The sequence below is a fragment of the Helianthus annuus genome, chromosome 14, assembly GCF_002127325.2.
Source record: "Helianthus annuus cultivar XRQ/B chromosome 14, HanXRQr2.0-SUNRISE, whole genome shotgun sequence".
NCBI classification, from domain to species: domain Eukaryota; kingdom Viridiplantae; phylum Streptophyta; class Magnoliopsida; order Asterales; family Asteraceae; genus Helianthus; species Helianthus annuus.
In genome coordinates, this window is record NC_035446.2 from 108,119,989 (window position 1) to 108,139,810 (window position 19,822).

General features: G+C 34.7%; 1 protein-coding gene across 1 annotated transcript; it reads left to right on the plus strand.

The window, feature by feature from the left end:
• Positions 1-17,481: 17,481 nt before the first annotated feature.
• LOC110907122 (zinc finger MYM-type protein 1-like) lies at positions 17,482-19,460 on the plus strand. Its single transcript, XM_022152150.1, has 3 exons — positions 17,482-17,728; positions 17,876-18,352; positions 18,538-19,460. The coding sequence occupies exons 1-3, from the start codon at positions 17,482-17,484 to the stop codon at positions 19,458-19,460; spliced, it is 1,647 nt and encodes a 548-aa protein (XP_022007842.1).
• Positions 19,461-19,822: the final 362 nt, after the last annotated feature.

The following is a 19,822-nucleotide window of genomic DNA, read 5'->3' on the forward strand; positions in this document are numbered from 1 at the left end:
ATAGTTCTAGCTTATAAACTCAACCGTCGTAACTAACGGTTGTCATAGCGATAAATCACAAATGGTCCAGTGAATTGTCGGATCAAAAGTAGTTTTGAGTTGGTATTTATGTGGGTAATAAACCCCTAAAAGGGTTCCCTCTGATCACCACTCTAACTATGTCAAATATCGAGTCAAACGCGCACTTAAAAAGTCAACAGAAAGTCGTTTTGCCATTTTGTACATAATCTGTAATGTATATGCTATGAAACCTGTTTTGATAATCATAAAACATGAAAATAAGTATGTAAACCTGTTTGCGCTCGTTTGAATCGACCATTTGCTATATTGACCCGGTTCGGAGCCGAATGTCGCAAAAGTTTGACTTTTGCATTGACTTCAGTTCTGACCCGTTTTAGTGAGGTATAGATATACCTTAGGACTCTCTTAGGACCAGGTTACATGATGGTACGAACCTCTGTGATCGGTTCATGAGTTATCCGAGTCTTTTGCACATTTCCGTTAATTGCCTAAAAATTGACCGTAACGCCATTTTTAAAATAAAACGAGTATTTCGGACACGTGAACGGACCAGAACCTTGCTTATTAAATTATAAGCATGTCCTTAAAGTTTCACGTCAATCCGAGGTCTAGAATGAGAGTTATGCTAAATAGCCCAATTAAAGTAAACTTTTGTAATAAACGGCGCAATTAGCATAACACCTATCTAAACCAAGATTTCGTCACCAAAAACTTTTACCCACTGTTATAAAATAATATTTTGGGAATTTTAGAGATTTTTAATAATTTTTACCTTGCTCATAACCTGCGGTTATGGCTACGGTTCGGTAAATACCGAATATACCCTTTTTGGCCAAAACATGAGTTCTACAAGATCTTTTGACCCGATTCCAGTTGCTACTGATTTTAAATAATAAATAAAGTATTTTAGACTTTATAAACTGTTCGGGAAACTCAGATTTCCTGTAGAACTCGAAAAGCCCTTTAAAAGTCTTTAAAATGACCGAAAAACCCCTACGGGGTGTAATATTAACTTAAACTCGTTACGGGCATCACGGAAGGTATCCTACTGATACCACAACCTCTTTAAGGCGTATTGACTCAGGAAATAAGCGTAAGACTCTCATGGTTAACCGTTTCGCCTATTGCGCGCACGGTTCGGCTTATGAAACTAGTTTTCATAAATTAGCCGATACGGGTCAAATTATATCATTTGAACCCCAAAATCCAGAGTGTGAACTTGGAACCCATATAAAACAAGTCTCTGAACTTGTTTGGGGCCGAATCACATTTCATTCTCGGTTTTCGCCTTTTCGCGCGATTAAACCGTATTCACATATCGGAACCAACCAGTCTAGGCTACGGCCATTATAAAGACTCGTTAGGATTCTAAGAGGTTAATTAAAACCTTCGTTCCAGATTAGGAGCCCAGTAAAAGCTATCGGTGATTTAATCAAACTAAGGAATAATACTTGCAAAGGTAAATACTTTAACTTATTTCCCTATACGGGCTTGGGTTACGGTATGTTAATACCGCTTGATTGAGCATTATATTTTTCCATCGCTTAGGTGGTTAATTAAATAATATGATCGGCTCATTTAAACAGTTTTGTTTCTTAAAAGCCTTTGGGGGGTTTAATGACCGTTGTCCCGGATATCCTTGGCATGATTTTACGAAATGGCCACGACCATCGGCATCCCGGTGTAGGCGTACACCCGGTATATATTGTCGACATTAAATTAAAAGACGTAGCCGTTGGTTTTTATACTACGGTTTTACGCAATGTGGTGTGTCTATAAATCTTTAACCCGGCACGACCCGGGCTACTGAACGCATAAAAGAACATGTAAAACGTTCACAAGATTTTTAATAATTTTCCCAAGTTATAAAAGAGTTTGTGCCTTGTGCATTCAAATCAATTTTAATAAACATTTTCAAATGTGTCAGTTGAATGTATTTACCAGTGTAAACTGACGTATTTTCCCCAAAAAGATTAAGTGCAGGTACTATACGAAATTGACTGGTATAAGCTTCCTAAGCATCACGAATAGTCTCGCAAACTCGATGCCGTATCTGAATGAACAATATTTATTTATTTTGATCCGCTGTGGATACATTCGACTTCTGTAATACATTTGATATTACAACCAGAGGTTGAAGTATATATTATCTTTAAAGCTTCCGCTGTGCATTTATATAATTGTGTGGTTTGACTATATTGTTGCCAACATCGTCACGGAAATCCCCCACCGGGCCCACCGGTAAGACACGTGGAAATCGGGGTGTGACAATGAAGCCCACAAATGCCGATATTCTATTCATCCCAGTGCAGACAAGATGTACCAGGACCTTCGTTATAAGTACTGGTGGCCGGGCATGAAACGGGATATCGCCCTCTATGTTGGAAGCTGTTTAACCTGCGCAAGAGTCAAGGCTGAACATCAAAGACCTTCTGGCTTACTCGAACAACCGCCGATACCTATATGGAAGTGGGAGAGTATAGCTATGGACTTCATAACGAAACTCCCGCCCACACCATCAGGTCACGACAGTATTTGGGTTATAGTTGATCGTCTAACGAAATCAGCCCACTTTTTGCCGATACGAGAAGACTACAAGGTGGAACGACTAGCCCAAATCTATACCGACGAGATCATTCATAATCATGGTACGCCTCGTGACATCATTTCAGACCGTGACGCTCGGTTCACTTCGCGATTGTGGGAAACGTTTCAAGCGGCCCTTGGTACGTCGCTTAATCTGAGTATTGCATTCCATCCTCAAACCGACGGACAGACTGAAAGAACGATCCGTACTCTTGAAGACATGCTCCGAGCGTGTGTCATAGATTTTGGTGGTAGTTGAAACAAACACCTGCCATTGGTGGAATTCTCGTACAATAATAGCTATCATGCCAACATTCAAATGGCACCTTTCGAGGCCTTGTATGGTAGAAGATGTCGATCGCCTATTGTGTGGCACGAGATCGGTCACTCGCAACTAACCGGTCCCGAGATTCTACAAGAAACGACTGACAAAATCCACCAGATTAGAGACAACTTGGTGAAAGCTCGGAACAGACAGAAAAGTTACGCCGATAAAAGACGCAAGCCCCTTGAATTTGAAGTTGGTGACTACATACTCCTAAAGGTATCACCTTGGAAGGGTGTAGTCCGATTCGGCAAGAAAGGGAAACTAGCGCCTCGATATGTTGGACCTTTTTAGGATTCTGGAAAGAATCGGAAAAGTCGCCTACAGACTCGAACTATCGGAGGAACTCAGTAACGTCCACCCGACTTTCCACGTCTCTAACCTCCGAAAATGCCTTGCTGATCATGATCTAATCGTACCGCTCGACGATCTTCAGGACAACGAAACATTACACTTCGTGGAAAAGCCTGTCGAAATCATGGATCGCCAAACCAAGCAACTCAGGCGCTCTCGCATGCCGATCGTGAAGGTCCGATGGGAAGGCAAACGAGGCGCGGAGTTCACTTGGGAACTCGAAAGCGACATGAAGGCCAAGTACCCGCAGTTGTTTAAATAAATAGATCTGAAGCATCAAATTGGTAAATCACGGCTTTGTGTAGCCTTCGACCTAATTTCGGGACGAAATTCCCTAAACAAGGGGAGGCTGTAACACCCCGTGTTTTCGAAAGTCAAAGTCAAAGTCCAAGTCAACTTTGACTTTCTTTGACTGTAGATAGTCTATTTTTATGTTTTAGTTGTATTATGTGGAGTAAGTGTTGTAATCAGCAAGAATCGAGGTAATCGAATGTTTTAACGCGAACCGATCTACGACTGTGAATGATAGGAAGTAACAATGCGATAAAGCTGACTAATCAGCAATCAAACCGATCTAACAATCATCGAACTCGAGACCCGAATCATGCGAATCGTAGTATTGTTATACGTGTGTGTGTGTGCCTTATGTGTTACTTGTGCGTGTTTACTTTATGTTTGGTGTGGTATTCAAGCAAATCAATCGAAAATCAAATCGAAACTCGAAAAGGAATCGAACTCAATCGAAACCGACATCGAGACGTGACTTATAGAAGATTGTATGTTAGATATAGTGATTGGGACTGAAAGTAATTTGACTAGGAACTCTATCGTATTCGTATCATCATCCATCGAAATCGAAACGTCGAAAATCGTCGCAAAATACTCAAAGTGTGTCGCGGATCGAACAGGAGGCAACCTGATCGAACAGGCCAGCCGATCGGCTAGCATCTTGCCAGCCGATGGAGCAGCCCACTTGATCGGAGCTCCTGGCCGATCGGCTGCCGCTTTCCTGTTTTGGAAGCCTATAAATAGGGCTGTCCTTGTCTTCATTTCCACTTTTGGAAAGTTCTGACCGGCCAGCTCCTATTCTTCATCTTTTCTCAGATTTCTCTCAATCCCGGTAAGTTTTCACTCTAATTCTTGTATGTTTTTTATCATTACTTGATTCTACACCTTTCTATCTTTCAAAACTTGGATTTTAACCGTGAAATCACCAAGATCTAAGTGTTCTTGGGTGATGTCATCATGGTGTTCTTGTAGAACATCAAACTTTGGCCTCATTCAACCATGAATAGCTTAGATCTAACCGATTTCCACATAAACAAGTTAAGATCTATCAAAGATCTAAACATCCACAAGTTGTGAAGGATTGGAAGAAGGAATCCCAACATTCTTTTAACTCTTTTACACTCAATGCCTTCAGACCGCTAGAAACGGAGCTTGAACCGGCTAACTAATCATTCTAACAAGTTAAAAGGTTCAAGATTCGGATTCTATATACAAGGTTCACCGATTTCGGGTTAAACTCTAAACCAACATTCCGAACCGTTCACCGGCCGGACTTGGGTGATTCCTGTCCGAGCCAAAGAAACAAGTAGGAACGGAGGTTTTCATAGTTCAACACGTTGTCAAGATACCTTGAAAGAATGACAAATAATCAAACAACCAGGTGTTAGACGAAAGGCCGACCAGGTCAGACTTGCTGGCCGAACGGCTAGGCTGTTCGAACAGCCCAGTCGATCGGACACGCCAGCCGATCGACCGGGCCAGCCGATCGGCTAGCACAAGGTCCCACACTTTTAAAATTTCAGGAAGCATAGTATTGAGGAAGAGATGTTCGATCGAACTGCGTTTGGTGAACATTACTCTTCGGATCATGAAATACTATACTTAAACACTTGATTGTTTTCACAACTCGTTCGTAGTAGGGAATGCCAGCCGATCGAACAGACTGTTCGATCGAGTGACATTCAGTTGAGGACTAACTCTGAAGTTCCTAGCCGATCGAGTGAGCTAGCCGATCGAGTGAGCTAGCCGATCGAACGAACCGTTCGATCGATCGACTTGAAAGGTAGGAACACTTCAGTGTTCTCAAATGCTGCAACGAAAATTTCAAAAGTTCAAATCCTCAAACACAAACACACCAGAGGAAGAAACAATCCACTCGAATGGCCTAGCCGGTAGAGCCTACCGGCCGATCGAACAGGACTGTCCAACCGGACATACCAGCCGACCGAACAGCCCGTTCGATCGAACCTGCCGTTCGATCGACCAGCCCATTCGATCCATTCACACTTGTTTACTTTTTCGCGTTACTTATCGTTATGCTATCGAACTATTCAGGCTAATCTTACCCTCAGTGCTCCCTTCAATCCACAATCAATCACTGTGAGTATACTCGATCCCTTTTTGCTTTCAGCACTTTTGGGTGTTACATACGTTACCTATCAAATCACAATCAAACACAAACTATTTGAACGCTAACCGATTGCATGTGCTATTTGACTAAATGAATGCTGTTCATTATGTTTACACGTGGAGTGCTATCTATCTGCCTTAGCAACATAGTACTATAGTTTGGACTCAGCACCCGTTCACACGGGGGTTGTTAAGGACAATTACTTGCATGGATTACGGTGGTAATCATGTATTACGAACCGTCCCGGACGGTCAAACCGCAGTCGTTGGTATCGATGGTCCCATGTCGATAATTAACATGCATCGTTTTCCTCTATGTACGTGCCTGGTTATGCGTAAACTATTCGAACTCTATATGCTATTATCAAACTTGTGTGCTCACCTTTACATTTTATGTATTGACTTTATTTTAATGTATGTGACAGGTGCTTAAGTTGCTAGGATGCTTAGGCGCATGGTGATGAAATCGAGGCTAGGGAGTCTAGAAATAATAAACAATTGTCTGTAATAATAATTGAATCTGAGTTGTCGGAACGGAATTATTTGCCTCGTTGCTTTCTATAATAACTTGTTATTTATTTGGGACACGGTATGGGACGTGTCATTTAAACTGAATTTATATAATAGTTGTTGTGGAAACTTCTGGACAATCTGTTTCGCTCAGTGCCGCGCCCCGATGATTCCGCCATCGGTTGGGGTGCGACAACAAACCATCAGCCCACTTATGTGAATCAATAAACACAAAAAACCTAAACCTGTATGACTGTTAAAACACAACACCAATAACAAGATGATGGTTTCGCACAACCTCAACATCTGTTGAAACACATAACTGGTAAAACACATTACTGTTAAAACACATCATTCAAGAAGAAACCATAACAGAACACATAATTGGTAAAACACATTACTCTTAAAACACAACATTCAATAAGGAACTATAAAAAACATTGACTCCAACCTAAATAACTGTTAAAAAAATTACTATTTAAATACACCATTGAATGAAATTATAAAACCCGTTGACTACAAACCTCAATATCTGTTGAAACACAAAAGTGGTAAAACACATTACTGTTAAATCACAAAAAACCTGAACCTTATAGAAATATCTTTTAAAACACGCCATGAAATATCTTAAGAAAATTAATTAATCTTCAGATTACAAAAACATCGGTCACCTTATAGACACACTGAACACTAAACCCTCAACCCTTCTGGCTGTTAAACACTGCATCAAGAACAAACTGACGATTTTGCAGAAACATTATAATAAACAACACAAAAAACTACAAAAGTAACTGTAATTACCATCTCCACCATCGGCAAGTGTGTTCGAAGCCATGATTTTTCAGACTGAAAAAATATTGAATAAGAACGATGCTGGTGAAGAATAGAATGATCAAAATTATAATATATAGATATGTGTTTCGTGATATTTGGAATAGATTTGGATTCAAAAAAAACTATAATCCCGAAAATCATGCATGTAATCGGTTACAATTATGATCATGCAAAAAAAAAGTTATTTGAGATAATTACCAAAAATAAAATAAATATATGAAATTACATGTTTGCCCTTCTAGTTAAAATACATCCATGACACATGTCAACATACTATTGCTTCCTAGACTTTCTAGGAAAAATAGGCTTTCCACACAACTCCCACTATATATATATAGGGGAAGGTTCAAATGAAAACCACTAGTTATTGTGAAAACTCGAAAACTAATTAAAAAAAAGCCAACAAAGCATACAAAATTTTTTAAAAATTTTTTTTTGCAAACCGAATTTCGCAGGTTTTTTTATATAAAAAAAATTTTCAAATTTTTTTTTTTTTGTGTAGTGCACATGTGTAATACTACACATGTGTATGCATACTACACATGTGTATTATTACACATGTGCACTACACAAAAAAATTTTTTTTTTTTGAAAAAAAGTTTTTTTATATATATAAAAACCAGCGATTTTTATAAAAAAAAATTGAAAAAAAAAATTTTTGTGTGTTTTTTAGGCTTTTTTAGTTAGTTTTCGAGTTTTCACAATAAAAGTGGTTTTCATTTGAACCATCCCCTATATATATATATATATATATATATATAGGGGGAGGTTCATTTGAGAAGAAAATTTAATTGAGAAGAAAAAGAACAAAGGGTCCAATTGTAAAATATTAAGTAGTTATTCTTTCATCTCATTTATTACAATTTTTAAGTAATTAATTACTTATAAAGACTATTATTCTTTACACTAATTTTCATTGCCTACACACATAAAAAGTTACCGTACACATTTCAAAAATTATCCTACACATACTTAAATTTATCCTACACAACTCGTAATTTATCCTACACACCTAGTAATTTGCCTTATACTCTAAATTATTTTTTTTAATTTTTGAAAAAATATATATATTTTAAAAATATGTTACAAATTTAATGTAGTTAGCTATTAAAAAGGAAGACTAAATATTAATGATCTATGTAAGTTTATAAATATACCCTTACATTCAAATTAAATGCAAATATTAAATGAAGTAAAATGAAACATTCTTATTGGTTGAAACTTATTCTTTTTTCTTCTTACAAAAAAATTCTTCTCATTTGAACCTTCCACTATATATATACTAGGTTAATGCCCGCGCGATGCGCGACTTCATGCAAAACCATATTATTTACTTTGAAAATGAAATATTGTGTACAAATACATACATTGGAAGAAAAAAACAGAAAACTTTTCAATTGTCGGGAATAACTTCCTTGTAAACTACATTTAAATTACATAAATCATAAGTGTATCAATAAAACTAATGCAAATAAACAGACATTACATAAATTATTAATAAAGTGGATTTTATCATTATGTGTGAAGTAAGAACAAAATTTTTATGATTAAAAACTTGCAAAGGTTGACAATACTATCTTATAATAATAACAACACTATACTAAAAGAGATATATCAATTAAGGATTTATATAATTTAAGAAATGACTACTTAACAGATAGATTAAACTTTCAACTAATAACAAATGAGCGGTTAAAAGCACAGTTAAGAGATGCAAAAAATGTAATAAATTGAAATTGAAAACCATAACAAATGTCAAAAACCAACAAAACCATATAAAATGTTAATATCTACCATATGAAAGGCAAAAAACATGACCTAAATGTCATATAACTAATGACTACGCCTAACGTAAGGTACAACCAGTTCAACACTCAACACCTGCTCATTTTCATCAAAAGAATAATGAACCCTGTCACGGACGTTAATTCGAGCTGCTTTCATAAACTTCTTCCACCTGGTTAACGCGTATCGAAAACCTCCGTCGGTTTTTCTTTCACGTCTGGTACCGTTAGTAAATTGCTGTGGGGGATCTAGATGCATAAGCCTAACGGTGATATCTTTCAAACCTTCATCAAGTCTAGCCATCCGTGATACAGGATCAGGAATCCTCTGTATTGTTGTAAAAATAAAATTAATAATAAATATGAAACTAAAAGAAGAATGTTTATTAAGTAACAAAAAAATTTATCACTTGTTTTTTAGCGGTTTGTAAAATGATATTAAAACTTACAAAATAACGTTCACAAGCCGTACGAACAAAACGACGAACACCACCAGGTATTTGTTCATCAACTTCATTTTCAGCATCAATAGGTGCAACGTCAGCCTGCAAATTAAATATATAACATGTATTACATTAACATATATAAAATATATATTTAAGTACCAAAATGTAACTTACCTCATCGACATCTACATCAGGAAAATTCATTTCAACACCGTTTTTTCCAAAAATTTTTAAATGGAAAAAATTACCAAAAGCTTTTGTAAATAACAAAAAACAACCAGCCTTCAACTGTAACTGACTGACAATTACGTCAATACCAACGGTAAATCCGACTTTACCGTCAGACGTTTCAATGGCAACGTTAAACGTTTTGTTATCTAAAAGTACAGTAGAGATTACATCATTTGATGAATAATCATAATTTTTTGGCAGGATACATTCAGGAATGACTTGTGAGAATGATCAAAAAAAAAAAAAAAAGAAAAAGACAAATTAGTTTTAATATAAGTAAATTAATACATCAACACGTTAAGAAAAATAAAAAATAGAATTTATCTTACATAAAAATTAGATGATGGAGGGAGCGGATACGTCCAGAAAGAGCCACGACTAACCCCATCAACGAAATATGTTAATTTAAACGTAGTAGAATCTAGAGGATTAAATACTACCAAACAGCCTTTGGTTAGTCGCAAATGTTCTACAACATTGGACCAACCATGAAAAAAGAATAACTTTCCTTTAGCAGCGCTTAAAGATACATTAAATAATCGGCCATCTTCAATGTGTATAATAACATTGGTAGGGCCTTTATCTACACCCCATAATTTGACCGCAGCGTCATCTGGAATGGACTAATAAAACAAAAAATTGCAAAGTTAATTATAATTACAGTGAAAATATATAAACTATGCAATAATAATAATAAACTGTATTTAATAATAAGAAAAATAAAAGAACAAAAATAACTTATGTAATCATTTATCATTTACCAGAATAACTTCATCTGCTACATTCATTAGCCTACAGAACCAGGGTCCTCTGAAACTGATTTAAAAATTTCGATGTTAATAAAGTGTAACATGTTAATGTTAGTGTGAGAAAAAAAAACATGAAAAAAAAACACAGATACTACATATGAAATGTTACATAAACTAACAAAATGAACAAAAAATACCTTGATGAACTTTCTGCCATATGAAATACCTACAAAAACAGGTTACATAAACAAACAAAATTAGATGAATGATTTAAAAAATCATAAATAACAACATAAAAAACAATGTGAACGACATGTTATAATATATATAACAAACCTCATCAAAAGTATCTTTTATTTCAAAATCTATAATAAATGGAGGCAACCGATGATATAACCATTATGATACATCATAATAAAAAATCGTGTAGCCAACTAATTTACACTGACAATTATGAAAATTTAAAACCCCTTAAAATATATAATACTATTATCCTATAATAAAATATAGATAAAGTGACCTCAAAAGTTGATAGATAACATAAACATGTGATATAAAAACAAAATCATAACAATTTCCATGACAATCAGAATCAGGATTTGTATAACATAAACTTAATCAATAAATCAGACTAAAAAAACATATAAACGGAATCATATCAAAATAAAAAATTCATAAAAAAATATATTCAATAACAACCGGATTCAGTGTTTCCTATATACATCATAATCTGCATCAAAATCGGTTTTAGGGTTTCGCATAAACATCATATTGTATAAGAAAACCATAATCTTAAACCCCCTTAATCAACATATTTTAAAATGCCAATGGGATTTATGCTTTTGAATGACATTCACAAACTTATAAACAATCTCAATCCAATAAAAGTTATTTTACATAAATTGAAATAGAACTTAAGAAAGATATTGATAACAATCGGACCTAGGGTTTCGTCTAAACTTTATAGAATAAATATACATTATAAATAAAAACTATTCTGAATGAAAATCGGTTTTGGGTTTTGCAGAAACAACGTATTCGTTAACAAAACCATAATCTTAAAACGCAAAAATGAACATATTTTTAAATACAAATGGGATTTAGGGTTCAATAAACAAAAAAATAGTTCAAACACATTAAAAAAAGGAGACACACTTAAATAATTATTAAAGAAGGAATTTAAGAAAAACAACTTACAGATTTGTAGAGGGATATGTGAAATTCAGAAATCGATTGAAGAAAAAGTAGATGTAGATGAAGACGGTGAAGAATGTAAAAGCATCTATATATGTAGATCCACTAAAGAACTTCATTGTTATATGGAAACCGATGGTATTCTTGGAAGAAGATTGGAGTGAAGATGAAGAGTTATTTGGAACCATACCTACAAAGGAAGTAACTATATTTTTAAAAATATAACGGCAACCTAATTATAGAAAAAATGTCTAATTAAAGAAACATACTTATAATATCAAATTGATAAATTAAGCATAAAAACATTACTCTGTTTATAGAAAAAAAAAACGTTTTTAAAAAGAAATTAAATTTCATAAATTAAGTAAACTGCAATAAATATGGTCGAAACTACACAAATAAATAAAAATAAAAAAGTTAATTTTGTTTATAGAAAAAAAAGAAGTTTTTAAAGCATTGATCTGTTTCTTCCAGTTTCTAGAAAAAAAGACGTTTTCAAACCGGTAGAAACGGAGCTTAAAAACATTAATCTGTTTATAGAAAAAAGACGTTTTTAAAAAGAAATTAAGGTTATCTTTAAAACAAAATTGAAAAAATGATAACTGAAAAATAAAATTATACTATTTTCCAAATCACTATTAATTTAATAAAAATAAGATAAAGCATAAGGCATACTACATATATCAACAAAAAAAAAACAATATCAATTAAAATCAATTAAATAAATTATTAATTAAAAAAAACAATAACACAAAAAACATTCAGAATATATTATTAATTAAAAAAACTGAACAGAAAGCATAAATAAAATTATATATCATAAACTTTAAAAAAAATAATATGGTGGGATTAAAAGTATAAGATTTAACTAAACTCTGTTGCTTGACGAATGGTGGGATTCCGCTCGTAATGACGGAGTTAGGGATTCACATGAAAAAAAATCAACAAAAATTAGTAACTGCGATAAATATGGTCGGATCTACAGAAATCAATAAAAATCAAAAACTTTATTTTCTTTGAAACAAAACTCAACAAAAACCTCTGATCAACAAAGAATAATAACTTAGACAACATCACTGACACCTCGACAACATTACATACACTCCATCAGCAAAACCGTTGACTATTACAGACCCTATGAAAGAAAAAGTACAAAGGAATTAAACACCTAATAGGCTACAAACAACAGTAACATCAACAAATAACAATACATGAACAAAGATTTTAATACACTAAAACACAGAAAAAAAAAACCAAACATGAAAATGGACAATTAGAGACCATGAAAAAGAAACTGTACAAATGAGTTAAAACCCTAATCGGCTATGAAAACCAGTAACATCAACAACTCACAATAAATGGACAAAGAAATTAAAACCAAAAATACAAAAAAAAAATTTGTTCAACATCAACCACATACACAACTCTAGGAAACGAACAATCTAACAAAACCATTGAAACTGAAAATCAAATAAAAGAAAACGAAATAGTATATAACTGATGGGTTTATCGGAATCAAGCATGAATACCGTCGATGAATACCAGCACGGTAAGGCTCAGACAAAGGTCTCAAGCTATCATGGCTGCACCATAGGTTGCAAGCATATAAAAATGCACCTGCCATCCTATATGATGCCACGTCAAACAATAATCAGACCTAGAACATCATCGCCAACTAAAATAGCAAGGGCAACAGTCAACAGATTAATCAGGTTAAGAGAAAACGAAAGGACCAAGCCAGAAGCCACCAAAGCTGCAATAGGGGTTGTAGGTGCTAACCTGCCATCCACCATATCTGCCATGCCATGGCGACATATTGGCTTTATTTTGTTCAACATCAACCACATACACATCTCTAAGAAACGAACAATCTAGCAAATACATTGAAACTGAAAATCAAATCAAAGAAAACGAAATAGTATATAACTGATGTTTTTATCAGAATCAAGATTGAATACCGTCGATGAATACCAGCACGGTAAGGCTCAGACAAAGGTCTCAAGTTATCATGGCTGCACCATAGGTTGCAAGCATATAAAAATGCACCTGCCATCCTCTTTGATCCAACGTCAAACAATGATCTGACCTAGAACATCATCGCCAACTAAAATAGCAAAGGCAACAGTCAACAGATTAATCAGGTTAAGAGAAAACGAAAGGACCAAGCCAGAAGCCACCAAGGCTGCAATAGGGGTTGTAGGTGCTTGCACCTACCATCCTCCATATCTGCCACGCCATGGCGACATATTGGCTTTATTTTGATAACTCATCACAGCCTCCGTGTAACAACCGTCCATTTAAACCAACGACAACCAAACACAATTTTTCGATTAAAGCCTTCAATAACCTTTTAGATCCTCCCAAATCTTAAAATCTGCATATTCGGAACCAGAGCAAAAGTACATTTTATTTTTTAAAACCGCGTTTAACACGAGACCAGCCAGTGATGTTATCCTTCATGTTCACAACCTCCAAAAACTGGCCATAGCTACTGAAATACTCTTTTAGACGAAGTTCATTTGTCTCCCATTATATCCCACAAATAAACAACTTGCCCATATCAGATTGCATTTTGTAAACCCCAAATTAAACCAGAATTACAAACAATATTCACGTTTCATTCAGTTCAAATGTGGATCAATATAATCAACATTATTAAACCGATATACCCCTGATTAAAATTTGTGACATAGATTTAGAGATTATCGAATCAAAGAAAACGAAATCTTATGTAACTGATGGGGTTATCGGAATGAAGCATGAATAACGTCGAAGAAGAAAGTTACCTAAAAAGATTGGTTATACCTCTTCACAAAATCACCGATTTGATGCGGCCGATGTGATTTCTGGCAAAATTAGCCATATTAAAACATATAATCGATCATGAAATACTATAATTAGAAAGTACCGTAGATGATCTGACTTCAAATCCTATGAGTCTTGAACAAAATTATTGGATCGATTATAGTTCCTGTGTTCGCCGTGTTCGTTCAGAGAGGAAAAAAGAGAGAGAGTTCGAATTAGGGTTTTGAGAGGAGAGAGATTGTGATGAACGTAAATGAGTAAATGAGAAACACTCCTTCAATCCTCAACTATTAGGTGTGCCACATGGATGCTGACATGTCTGCTTAGTTGGCTTGCACCATTGGGTGACATGTGTCCCCCAATGGTTTGCTTTATTAGATATATATATATATATATATAGATAGATAGATAGGGGACCGCTAAAATGAAACCACCTCCAGTTGTAAGAACCATGAGAACTTTTTGATCCGGGGCGAGTTGGACCAAATTTTTTTCATAAACGTAGATGCGTGTATTATTAACACATTTGTAAAAAAAAATTCAAAACAAAATGTCGTGAGTGTAGTTTTGAGCACCACAAGTTTGTTTTTACGGGTACCGTAAATTTTATTTAAAATTTACGGTACCCGTAAACACAAACTTGTGGTGCTCAAAACTACACACACGACATTTTTTTTTGAATTTTTTTACAAATGTGTTTATAATACACGCATCTACGTTTATGAAAAAAAATTTGGTCCAATTCGCCCCGTACGGTGTAGATCTCATGGTTCTTACAACTGGAGGTGGTTTTCATTTTAGCGGTCCCCTAGATATATCTGTAAATATTTATGGTTCTGAAATGATTCTGTCCCTATATATATATATATATATATATATATATATATATATATATATATATATATATATATATATATATATATATATATATATATATATATATATATATATATATATATATATATATATATATATAGGGTAAGGATCCTAAGAGAAGTCCACCCTATTTGAGAAACTTGAGAAGCATTCTGGACCACACATTTTCCCTAAGCTTTTCGTAATATACACATATGTATCGTTAAAAATTGATTATATACGTATGTGTATAATTCAAGATTTGAAAATATACATATATGTATATAGTTAATTTTAAACTATACATATGTGTATATTACGAAAATCTTAGGGAAAATGTGTGGTCCAGAATGCTTCTCAAGTTTCTTAATTAGCCTAGTGCTTCTCACATGATCCTAACCATATATATATATATATATATATATATATAGAGAGAGAGAGAGAGAGAGACCAGTTAACGTACAATACGACTTAACGTACATCACGTACGACAGATAATTACGCACGTTCATTTGAAAATCACGCACGTTATGACCTAAAAAACCCAAATCACGCATGTTGGAAAACATTAATCACGCATGATGAAAACGTTAATCACGCACGTTATACGCATAATCACGCACGTTGTCGTACGTGATGTACGTTAAGCCGTATTGTATTTTACACTTTTCCTATATATATATATATATATATATATATATATAAAATTCTGGATGTTTGTATAAATAAGGGCCTACTAAAAGACCCAAAGTTTTTTAAATAAGGGCATGTTTAAAAGTTTTTAAAAATGGCCCAATTAACAAGCCCAAGTGACTAGTCTAAACAAAAACAAGGGCCTGCTAGATCAGGGAAAGGAAACAAAACGTCGTATTATTTCATAACAATTGTCTATTTCATAACAATTATCGTAGTATTATGGGATTTTAGCATTTATATATTTGATTGAATGATTGATGAGTTTATATTATATGAAGATTTGCGAATAGGGCCCAAATTTTTTATCTCGTACAGGGCCAATTTTTTTTTTTTTTTTTTTGATTTTCGGAGACGGCCCTGATGCTTCAGCAACACGATTCGCTTCAAACCCCATTTCTCGCAACACCATGTACCCATTCACAAATTCCCTAACCCGTAAAATCAAAATTACACTTATGTTTCGTCTCAAAAAGGTCAACAAGACCAGTTACAATTTACAAATAACCTGTTTTGACATCCATTAGAGCACCACTTGTAAGTATGAATGCTACTAGTAAATGTTAAAAAAAACTACACAAGTAGATACCTTAATTGGATTATCGTCGTACTTGGCAACTGCAATAGACACTGCGTCTCTATTAAGGCCTGTCGCTATGTATTTCCCCGCCACCGGATCTACACTAGCACTAGAGTTCTGCAACAATTGGGGTAAATTTCAGGAACATTTATGGACAGTGCAAACCTAATGAACATAAACATACGTAAATAAACAAAAATAATGAGTGTGTTCTTGTTTGTTCTTTAGTCGGTGATCGAAGACTCAGTTCTACAATTTGATTGGGATGATGGGTTGTTACATGATGGGCCAATTAGTACTACTCATATATAAACATACATTTAAACCAATATGTAAATGATCAGAAAACGAACGAACAAATATGAACAAACAAAAATGAAGGTAAACAGACCTAAAAGAACGCCCATAGACAAACATAAATGAACGAACGCACATGTGTTCATGTTCGTTCGTTTAGTTATATGAACAAAACTTTAAAGTCCATTCATTTAATTAATAAATGAACTTCATACCAAACGGTTTGAGAACGGTTCGCTGAACGTTTGGTTCATTTAAAAGCCTAATATTACATTCATGTGCATCATTAATGTTTATTTTCAAGGATCTCTTCTTTTTAATTTTTCTACTTTTCACTTAGAAGATGGACTGATGAAAAGAAAATCATGGACTTTGGCAAATTTTGGTATAAAGAAATCCAAGTAGCAAAGAAGAACCAGATTCTTCTTCCTTGTGTAGGGTCATTCATCAAATACTTGGCCATAATACTAGTTGCAAGTTAATCCATGTATGAGTTACAAAAGTGGCATACCGCACGAGATATTGGTTTTGCAGTTTCACGGGGAAGGTTTTCCAGCCCTAGGTTGCTCCAATTTGGGTTTTCATTCTCTGCTTCAGCAAGTATCTTCCTCTCTAGTTCAAAGTCGAACTGAAATGTGCTTCGAGGAATCTCTCCAATGTGTGGATGATCTTCAACTAGTAAACCCTTGAAAATAGTTTTGGATGATATTCCATGGGATCCTTCGGAAAGGAAACCAATTTCATCTTATCACCCTAGTAAAAAAGATGAAATTAGACGAACATATTTGCTTCGAGGTCCATGTCAACCGAAAGGGAAAAAACAGATTTTCCACAAACACTTATTGGTAATGGTGATAAGTTAAGACGTTTCAATCCAAAATGGTACACAAAAAAGCATGGAAATTGGTTAGAATATAGTGTCAAAGCTGATAGAGTGTATTGCTTATATTGTTACTTATTCAAAGAAAGTGGACAAAAAGATGCATTTGCGATTGAAGGGGTACAATGTTGGCATAGGAAAGAAGAAAGATTCGAAAGTCATGTTGGTAAATGCAATAGTTTTCACAATAAGGCGGTTCAAAAAGGATAAGCCTTACTTAAAGAAGCCCAATCTATACATGTGGTTCAAAAAAAAACTGAACAAAACGAAGAATATAGAATCCGATTAAGTACTTCGGTTATACTCGCTAAAGGATTGCTGAATGGCGGATTACCTTTTCGAGGTCATGATGAATCTGAAGCATCTTTATATAGAGGACATTTCATAGAGTTTTTAAAATTGTTCGCACAAATACATGAAGAAATTGGAAAGTACATATTAAGTAATGCTCCGAAGAATTGCCAAATGACGGTTCCATCAATACAAAAAGACATTTGTAATTGTTTTGCAGAAGAAGTGTTAAAGATGATATTTGAAGAGCTTGGTGCTGATGTCTTTTCTTTATTAGTTGATGAATCGAGGGATATTTCTAAAAATGAACAAATGGCAGTGGTTTTGAGATATGTTGATAAATTAGGATTTGTGAAGGAGCGATATATTGGTGTAGTTCATGTTACGGAAACAACCGCATTATCTCTTAAATCCGCAATTGATGAATTATTTGCTCACCGCAATTTGAGTTTGGGTAGGGTTAGAGGCCAAGGATATGACGGTGCAAGCAACATGTCCGGTGAGTTTAATGGTTTGAAAACTTTGATTTCGAAAGAAAATTCTTCGGCATATTATGTTCACTGTTTTGCCCACCAACTTCAACTTGTTGTTGTGGCCCTTGCAAACAAGAATCTTGAAATTTGCAATTTTTTAAGGAAATAACGTATTTAATAAATGTTGTTGGTGCATTGTGCAAACGAATAGATTTGCTAAGAGAAAGTCAAAGAGAGCTTTTGGCATTGAATCTGGAAGTTGTAATCGGAAGTGTAAATAATCAAGAAATGGCACTTACAAGACCCGGAGATACACGTTGGAGCTCTCACGAAAAAACACTTCTTCGTTTGCTTACCTTATATCCTTGTGTTATTGAAGTGCTTGAATATATAGAAACTTCGGCATGGGAACCAATTCACAAAACTCAAGCAAATGGACTTCAATTATACATGAAAAGTTTTAAGTTTGTATTTTATTTACATTTGATGAAACATATCTTGGGAGTTACTAACTTATTGTGTGTCGCTCTTCAAAGAAAGAATCAAGATATTTTGAATGCAGTTGAGCTGGTTAGATCAACCAAAGAAGAATTACAAAGGTATCGACTTGAAGGCTTTGACTCACTTTTAAAAGATGTCACATCCTTTTGTGACAAGTATGATATTGAGATGATTAACATGGAAGATGAGTATGTTGACCCGAAAAACAGAAGAAGAAAGACCAACATCACCAATCGTCATCATTTTGTGGTCAATAATTTTAACACGGTTCTCGACATGCAAATTCAAGAGCTTGGAAACCGTTTTAACGAGGTAACCACTAACTTGCTTACGTATATGAGTTCTTTGAGCCCGCGTAATAATTTTAGTTCCTTTAATAAACTAAACTTGCTAAAGTTGGCCGAAATGTATCCGTATGATTTTACTTTTGATGAAAAAGATAAGCTTATCGATGAACTCGGCCACTACATTTCTAATATGAAAAAAGATAGTCGGTTTGATAACCTGAATGGGGTTAGTGATCTTGCCAAAAGGATGGTGGAAACAAGGAAACACATTGAGTATCAGTTGGTCTATGGGTTTTCTCAAGATAAGAAGGTGAAGAAGAAAAGTGTACTGTTCAGGTGTGCGTGACTTGTCTGATTTTCAAAATGAGAATTAGGGCATTATGCTACTATATATATCTTGGGTTGGTTTAGTGGGCTTTGGGCTTGGGCCCAAGGCCCACAAGCCCAAATCTCGTGTTTAAGTGACCCGTCAACTCCTACGAACCCGCTTTCGAAACCCGAAATCATCGGAGCTTCACAGAATAAAATTTTAGTATTTAAAACACGTAAAATTCGGTCGGCAGTCGGTGTTTGCGCGTTTGATCGTCGGTTGAGTAAAATCGCGTAATTTGCGTCGTTCGCCGTTGTAAACCGTTTTTCGATCCGATTCCAACGGCGGATATTAAAATTTAAAAACGAAGTTAAATATATCATAATATATTAATATTT

Excerpts from the sequence above, each read along its gene's own strand:
- LOC110907122 (XM_022152150.1), top strand. The coding sequence starts at position 17,482 with ATGTCAACCGAAAGGGAAAAAACAGATTTTCCACAAACACTTATTGGT. Across the intron at positions 17,729-17,875 it reads AAGATTCGAAAGTCATGTTG|GATTGCTGAATGGCGGATTA; the intron begins GTAAATGCAATA and ends TACTCGCTAAAG. Across the intron at positions 18,353-18,537 it reads CGGTGCAAGCAACATGTCCG|ATTTGCTAAGAGAAAGTCAA; the intron begins GTGAGTTTAATG and ends GCAAACGAATAG.